This window comes from Embiotoca jacksoni, unplaced genomic scaffold (assembly GCF_022577435.1).
Source record: "Embiotoca jacksoni isolate LCO1_2020_lvr unplaced genomic scaffold, fEmbJac1.0.p SCAF_31, whole genome shotgun sequence".
NCBI lineage: Eukaryota > Metazoa > Chordata > Actinopteri > Embiotocidae > Embiotoca > Embiotoca jacksoni.
In genome coordinates this window covers 5,335,660-5,344,275 of record NW_027185383.1, presented here as the reverse complement: position 1 = coordinate 5,344,275, position 8,616 = coordinate 5,335,660, and the positions used below count along the sequence as shown (strand labels likewise).

Sequence of the window (8,616 nt, the reverse complement as noted above, 5' to 3'; positions counted from 1 at the left end):
AAAAAACCAAAAAAAGGTGATTTTCAAGAGGTGATAGTTATTTGTAAAATGGAAAACAGCATTTCAAGAGCAGCAAAAATGTTTATTAGTGAGGGATTTACATTGCCAAGTACTTACATGTTAAGCAAAATCGATACATCAGACGACGTGATATAAAGGTAAACCAAGGTGGTGCATAATTTGTGAACTACCATACCTCATAACTATTGCCCCTGTCAGACTACAAATATTGATACAAATATCTTAGCTGTATAACCTTTTGACCCTTGGCCAAAAAGACAGTGGACATTGTCTCCATGTTGAAAAATAAAGTATGGGCATGTCAGGATAGACATGCTTCACAGTTACACGGTCAGGTGTTTAAAGACTCAATTACGCCAGAATGGAGGATAAGTCGAAGGTTTAGTGAGTGCTGTCAATAATTACAGCTATGGTTATTGACTAACACCAGAAGTACCACCACTATATTCAGTCTCTTGTACCCCCCCTCCCCCCTCCCACACACAAAATAAAGTCTTGGCCTCTAACTCTAAAACACTATTAGGTATGTGCATTTATTCTGGGTGTAAACAAATGTAAAGCACTGCACTTTAAATCTCTACTGTTACATGTCTGACGAACGTACATTCAATTCATTTTATTCTGGGAAGGTAACAATAATCTGTTAGTTTTTGCATAACAAAACATTCTTACATACAGGTACAGAAACATAACTGTGGCAGGTTCAGTCATGATAAACAGTTGTTACATATCTGTGATGTGTCCCTCCTGGACATAATAATAATACAGTGAAATTGTGATCTTGATGCATAGATTTCAGACTAAAATATGAGAGTTTGTCCATCTAATCAATTTAGTTACTTGACTTAAAATCCCAAACATTGGCATTAATGTTTTAACAAAATTCCAATAATAATAATAATTCAAAACCTAAATAATCCCCCCCCAAAATGTATCATCACATTTAAGAGCACCAAGGGTATTTTGTTTTAGAATAAATCTGACAAGAGCAGAACAGACAACTCAACTTTACAATGAAATTGGCTTCGGGGAAAACAAATGTTAATACAACTAAAAAAATACAGCTAAGAATTTAACAGAATAACAAGAAAAAAATGCAAGGTATTCTGTTGACTTTTGGTGCTTTGTTTTAATTATCTCTCCTCTATATATTAATAATTTAAAATAATGCAACATAAAATAGAGGCACTGCCTTTCAGGTTTAAAATGCCTCTAGTTGTTACATTAAACCTGCTAACTCGTACCACAGATACATATTAAACGACAGGAAATTCCCCTTCAAACAAACCTACACTTGCACTAAGCTTCTAACCGTCTGACTCTTAACACTGCTGTTGCCAACTTCCTTCTATAAATGAATGGAATTTATTGTTGAATGGATTAGTGTCTCATCAAGAACCATCAAGCCCTCGACAGCCCGTCATATAGACTCTTGACAGCATGATATGCTATCACGTATCACGTCTCATCACTTCCTTTTCAAATTTCACAAAAAATATATGAACATAACATTTCCAGTGTGTTGTCCAGCCCGCTGGACACTTTGTCAATTGTAAGTGACATCATACAAAAATTGGAATTGTAACCGTCAGCATCTTTTGGATTAGTGCTGTTTTAGGGCACTCCGCATGCTAAGTGAGCCACATTGGTCCACTTTGTGCCTTCTTTTTCTACTTTCACGACACGATTCAAACACAGTCCCGATATACTTTCTCAGATCAGATCCTGGGCCAAGTTACGAATGACCGTCAGAGCTCCCGGGTCGAAGCCACAGATGCTCAGTAAACCCCTGTCTTCTGTGTCTGCGATGGCGTGTCCGATGGAGGTCAGCCCGCACATCACCAACTTGGAATTGGCTCCTGATGTCTGTTGAGAATACACACATACAACTATTTGTTCCCGCAAAACGCATGTGGATACATGTATGCAATTACATGTCAGTTAAGTTTTCAGTTTTGATAAAAATGTTACACTTTGTTTAATGTGATAAAGACATTTTAAATGGGAGGCAGACAGCCTTGTTGTGAATATTTTGATAGATCCCAGTTTTTGTTTAGCAGTGTAATAACTACCATATAATTGCAGACAATTAATTGTGTCCCATCTATTTATCATTATAAATATCTATTGAATCTATTACATGAACTAAAATTTAGCATTACAAAATATACACTAGTCAGACGCCAAGCCATTCTCTACATAAGCTACACAGGATCGGCTTTAAATCAGCTTGAATATAAATGTGAAAAAGAAAATCATCCGTTTTTCCCTGGTTATGTCTGCATGCTTAACAATATATTTTTCCTCTTGTGGTATGATTTTATTTTCAAAAACAATCTTTACCGTAGGAGGACATTATTGATTAAATCTCTTCCCCAGGCAGAAATGAATGAATGAATAAATATACTTGTCTGTGCTTCTTTAGAGACTCCAGTGGGCTGGCAGTGAACACCCACAAAGGGTTGTTGGTCAGAAGGATGAACACGTCTACAGCTTTCCCATTCTCTGAGGCCCATGTGATGGGAAGGGTGCAATCGGTGCTCCCACTCGGGATCTGGAACGTAAAAGGTCAAAGTTCAAGTGAAACACATGTTCAGTGCGATCAGTGTGAACGTGAGAGACTGTCTGCTACAGCAGTCACTTATATTTTTTAGACAAGACTTTCCAAAACTTTTCAGACCATGTACAAAACCAAGTAATACTGATTTAACCATGCAGTAGCTGCAGAAATGTAAAATAACAGCAACATAAGGCCACTGTTTCAAAATCATAAATTACATTTATATCTCTTTCTAGAAGTGGCGCCACCCTACGGCTCAACTTCCAACTCTTTTTTACTCTTAAAAGGTTTATCTGACCTGTCAGGCGTGACATCACGTTACCCTACGTCGCTAAGGACAGGCAAACGTCTAAATATTCATAATGATCAACAACTTATTTTCACATCATGTGGATATGTGATAACTATTGTTGAAAATACAATTAAATTAATTGACCAGTATTTGGAGGTGGGCCAGTTAGGATGCAATTTTTAGGCCTTTTCAGTAAAGGTGCCGTGTACCAGCAGGTGGAGCCTCATGTACCACCGGTGGAACAACAGTTTGGGAATCACTGCGAGACTATTTGTAATAGATATCATGTAGTGATGGATGTTTGTGAAAATTCCCTCATCACTGAAGAAAACTATGACCAGCATCTGTTATTAATTATGTCCACTTTGATGCTATGACATGCCTCACCTTAACCAGTTCAACTGTTGCTTCTGCCAGAGTCATGTCAGCAGTAACAGAGCATGGAACCACAGCTCCTTCAGAGTAGGCCAGCACTTGTGTGTCTGCCTCTGTCCTTGCAAAAACCTGTGCCGAACATAGAGATCACAAGAAAAGCATCAAGGGAGCATTACAAAAAAAAAAAAAATCCTCTCTCGTACACTCAAAGATATTCTTGTAGATTACAATTTCCCTGACAAATCTGAGAATCCTGGCTGTGAACAACTACTGGAGGGCCGGTGGACGAAGATTCTGCAGAAGGAATTTCCCAGGAATCCACAGTATGTGTCAACAGACCGATTCCCTTCACGCAGGCTTCCTCCAAAGATGCGGCGGCCTGAGCTCTGCTTACAGACGCAGCTGTTCTGACTGAAACGACAATTACCCACGCAGACACGCCATGGGGTCATCAGGCTGCGCTACAGCCTCACCATGGTAATAGCGGCAGCAGCGACAGCAGTGCTGATTGAGGTTCCTGGGACAACGCTGCTCAAAGACGTGCTCACATCGACTGCCACGACGAAGCGTTTACCGACAGGCTCCACGTTCTGAGGACAGAGTTGCACCAGAGATTATTTGTGTTATCTTCTCGCCGTCTTCTCCGACGGTCTGCGAGAAAACTGAAAATAAAAATAACGTACCATAAAACTCTTGTAAAAAGCGGCGTCCATTGCTTTGAGGATGTTGCTGTCTGCTTCCCATTTTGTTTTACCCTGATAGCCTTGGCCTCTTTTGTAGTTTTCTGAAGCCAGGAGTATGCTGAATGGGTGGATCTTAGCCTGGTGATTTGAAGATATGTTAAATTCTTAAATACTGATTCAGGCTTAACTTTAAAAACACAACTGTAAATCAATTAGGACAAACATTATGGGTGTCTTACCTTCTTTAGTGCTGTCTCGCTCTGAATTCTGTCACATACAGTTTGTGTTTCTGAGCTTCCTGGTTCGAGAATTTTGTTTGACGTCATCTTTCCCAGGATCCTGAGCACCGAGTGGAGCGGCATTTCCTTCAACAAAGCTCTCCATACCTCCAGAAAAAAACAACCACATATCCGCTTATCAGAGTCATGCCAGATGGGGAAAATAACATATTTGCATAGCATCTCCACCTGAAATCATCTAGTGTTTCCCATGTTGAAGATTTATTTGTACAATTCATCCAAAGACGTGACCCTAACAACATTTATTATTCCTTTCTTTGAAGAGTTTATCTGTGATTGAAATTACACAGATATGAAATAAGATTAGGTCAAAACCAAGTACATGGCTGGACCGTGTATAACCTGCTAGAGGGCTTTTAATTTGAAACTATTTTAAGGAGGTTGCATCAATCGACCATCCAACGGTGTAACTTTATCACTCTCTTAGTAACGCTGTGGTGGTCGACTCAAAAAGACTTTCCACAGGACAAAAACCCTGAAAACCATTCTGAAGTGTTCTCACAAGCATGAACCACCATACTGCAGCAAATAAATGTTTAACCTGTGGGAAACACTGCCAGTTAACATTCACCTTCATTCGTTCACAGTATCTGATGACGAAGGAAGCTCTTAAAAACAACAACTTCCAGTCTGAATATTGATTTCAATGATAATGATTTAAAAAAAAAAAAAAAAAACTAAAACCCACTCACCTGTTTGGATTTCAGATGGTCCGTCAGCAGCTGTTCCCTCTCCAGATTGTGCTCCTCTATCAAATTGATGACTTCCGTTTCATCACAACTGTGCTTGACCTTCTCTACCACTTCAAGATATGAAAGCACTTTGACAACCTCCTCCGAGTTCTCTCTGTCTGCATAAGCAATCTGGACCGCTTTCCATCCTTTTGTTACATATTTGCTGATCAAGGCAATTGCTGAAAACACACAGAGACGGACATCACTATCTCAATGTCCAACAAAGTCAAGTGAAACAAAACGACTAAATCATGACAAAAGGTTAAAATTGCATTAATTCAGTACAGTCAGATCCCGGATGGATATAAATTTAAGCACAACTGTATTACAGGAAGAAATGAGCTGTTTAACCATGTTTATACATTATTAATGGGGTTATTCTCTTCATGATAATGATTTTTGGAGGATTTATTTTTCGCCATATTGCTTACATTTGTCGTATTTCCCTTATAGAAATAATACGTTTCAAACTTCTATTAAAGCTGAACATGGTAGACAACATGTTGAAAGCGAAGTCTCCTAAAATATAATGATAAATAAGTAGAAGGCCACGGGTGGGGTCCTCACTCAAACACCCTAAGCAACACAGCTCCTCAGAAATTCCACAAACAATAACCTTAAAAACGTCATTTTAAAACCCTAGCTTTCCAAAGAAATCTGGAAAAAGTTAAGATCCACTCAAATTATTTACTGCAAGGCATAGATATTGTGATTTTAGGTAGATGATATTGTTTACCCGTCTCATGTAAACTGCTTTGTATGATGTGGGTCTGTGTAAACTCACCATCTTTAGCTGGTTTAGTATGGGATAGTCTGAACAGATCCTGGTGTGACCATCCCTCTCTCTGTTTACATTTGGTCACAGCCGCAGCGAGACTCATGGCATCTTGCTCATTGTACCAGTCGGACACTGCTGTCCTCACAGCGCGCCCCCATATCCCACATTGCATGCACTCTTTCAGCTCCTTCTTGTATTGGATGAAAGAAAACAGATGGGCAGGGTCCCGACAAACTTCCCTGACGGCTTTGAGCGCCGCCTTCCTGGTCTTCTGGTCCGAGTGCTGGGAGCACAAAGCCAAGGCAAAAAAGGAGGGACCCAGTCTGACAGCACGGCCATCCTGAGTGAACCGTTTTATCTCCTCCACCACCTCAGCACCTCGGCCCTCCTGAAGTATGGACAGCAGGGCTCCTGCATTCTCCACGCTGGCACGACCCTCCTCTCTGGCAGTATATATGTCCGCCTCAGAGCCGTAGCAGAGGAAGCGACACAGCCTGGCCTTATTGCTGACCTCCCATTGACAACCACCCCCTGTTGAGTTGAGGGTGTGGTTGCTCGTAGTGCTTCCTGATGGCTCCATTGTAACAGAAGGCCTGAAACAGAAATTTGACGAGCTTTAATATTCAGTGATCACAGTGACTGCATGATATGAATTAGAAGAACGCTTCTTGTTTTACCACACATCAGATCAAACTGACACTATGCTAAATGTAATACTAACCACAACTCATATTTAATAATCTGAGTTATTTTCACATTCGTGGGGCTGGTGTGGAGCAGGATGAAGCAGCACAGGAAGTTATGAATGGTGCAACTTAGTGAATCCCTAATTTTACCAAAATGCTGTGATGGAGTAACACTAAGCACATTTAATCAATCCTGTACTTAAGTACAAATTTGAGGTATTTGTACTTTACTTGGGTATATCCAGTTTATGCAACTTTATACTTCTACTCCACTAAATCTCAGGGGTAAATATTGTACTCATACGATGGTACATTTGTAACTTGATTCTTTTAAGATTCGAGTTTTCATCTCCTGTCCGCTGAAATCTATGTATCTACAGATTTGGTGATTCTGAATGTTACTTTTTCTGATCAACTGCAGGATGAGATATTCCTTTATAGGTTGATAAAATTATCTTGCCGTTTTAAGCAAAATCAAATATTTTAAGACAATTGGGATTAGCTGGAAAGTGCATAGTCAGAAACCATACAAACATATGACGATCTAAAGGAATGTGATGCACTACTGTAGATTACACTAACAGTACAGTTAAATTGATCCAGAAACATCATATATAATAATAAAACACTGTATTTTTTTTTGGGACAGTATTTACATGCACTTAAGCAATGTTTTGAATGCAACACTTTCCCATGGAGTGGATATTGTTTTCACAGTGTGGTATTAGTACTTGTACTAATGTAAAGGACGTGAATACTTCATCCATTACAACCATAATATCATATTTTTTTAGCTGCAGTAAACTAATGTCGGGATCGAGGGCCACACTGGACACCCTCCGTGTACACAGCATTACTCAGCGCACTGACAGAAATAGTTGAAAGCCGATTACAGGACGTGATGACACAGAGACAGAGGCACCACTGAGCTGTTAGTAGAAGATAGGACGTAACTGAACTACACACAATGTCAAAGTTGGGCTTCGGCTCACCAGCTGGTCAACCTACGGGATGCTAACGCTGTTTGTGAACGTAACTTTAGTTTAGTTTAGGTTCAGTCTGGACATGAGTTAACATGAGCGGTTTTATTAGTGAACGTGATCGGAGCTCGTTTGTGCAGCAAGCCGCACCCAACCTGAGGTTTCTGACTTGTACAGTCGGGACTGAATAGTCGTGTTGGTGAACCACCGAGCCTCCGGTCTGAGCTCGGCTCCTCTCGCCGGACACCGAGCAGCCGGACTCGGCGCCTTGGAGCACCGTGGCCGGGATGGGCAGCTGGCTACTTACGTACGTAAACCGTGCTGGGTTTACCGCAAACACTCCATGTTTACAAATTACAACATGGCCGTAAACACTATGAACACGCACTTACCACAATATATGTGACCGGTGCTGAGGTTTGTGATGTGGGCGAGCTGGATGCAGAAAGGCCTCCCCTCTGTCGGACCGCCAGTGAGCTAACCAAAGGGACTGGTGCCGCAAAGGATGCCGGGAAACAGAGTCCCTCCCTCTCTGTCATAAACACAAACACACCCACCCTTGTTTTTGTTTACCTCCAGATTTGCCTATTTTAGATGAGTCCCAGAGAGAGCTGTCGTTGAACAGTGTTTATCCACTCAGCGCAATAATTTAATGTTTCTTTGTCAGACTTTCTGTGGTTGACACCCAAATCATCTGGTTGTCAGGATGTAGTCAGGATTTGACCCAGCAACATCCCTCTACTCCAGTGTTTTGAACGCCTCTCTGTCTTCTCCTTGTCATTCATCTGGTCATTTCCTCTATTCAGCTCCACTGTCTCCTTTTCGTGCTGCCGTTATTTAACCACCATTTCTGGTCGCAGTCAAATTAGAAATGCAACAGATTGGCAACAGATCTCAGAGGGAGGCACAGAGAAGATGATGACGCTGAGTGCTGAAACATTGCTAAAAAGGATGAAGACTGGTTAGAGTCTTTACTCTTGGAAGTCTTTCGGACAGTAGCCATTCTGTAAATCTCTGAAATAGTAATTTTGATGTAACCTGGTTGTGTCCACCAATAAGGTTTTGTTAATAAACTCCTGCAACACTTAACCTTTAGCCCAACAGGTTTTGATTTTAAAGCCTTCATCAGGACCACTTAAAACGTTTTTACAATTCACGGGAGGTAACACACAGCTGTAAATAATAAAATTAATTCTAGTCAAGTTTTA

General features: G+C 40.7%; 1 protein-coding gene across 1 annotated transcript; it reads right to left on the bottom strand.

The window, feature by feature from the left end:
• Window positions 1-61: 61 nt before the first annotated feature.
• On the bottom strand, window positions 62-7,962 carry ro60 (Ro60, Y RNA binding protein). The gene is made up of 9 exons (XM_069164566.1): window positions 7,801-7,962; window positions 5,749-6,335; window positions 4,923-5,143; window positions 4,171-4,317; window positions 3,932-4,069; window positions 3,722-3,838; window positions 3,261-3,377; window positions 2,429-2,575; window positions 62-1,887 (listed from the first exon to the last, which is right to left on the bottom strand). Exons 2-9 carry the CDS (start codon window positions 6,320-6,322, stop codon window positions 1,735-1,737), a joined length of 1,614 nt encoding a protein of 537 aa, XP_069020667.1. The 5' UTR covers window positions 6,323-6,335; window positions 7,801-7,962; the 3' UTR covers window positions 62-1,734.
• Between the last annotated feature and the right edge of the window lie 654 nt (window positions 7,963-8,616).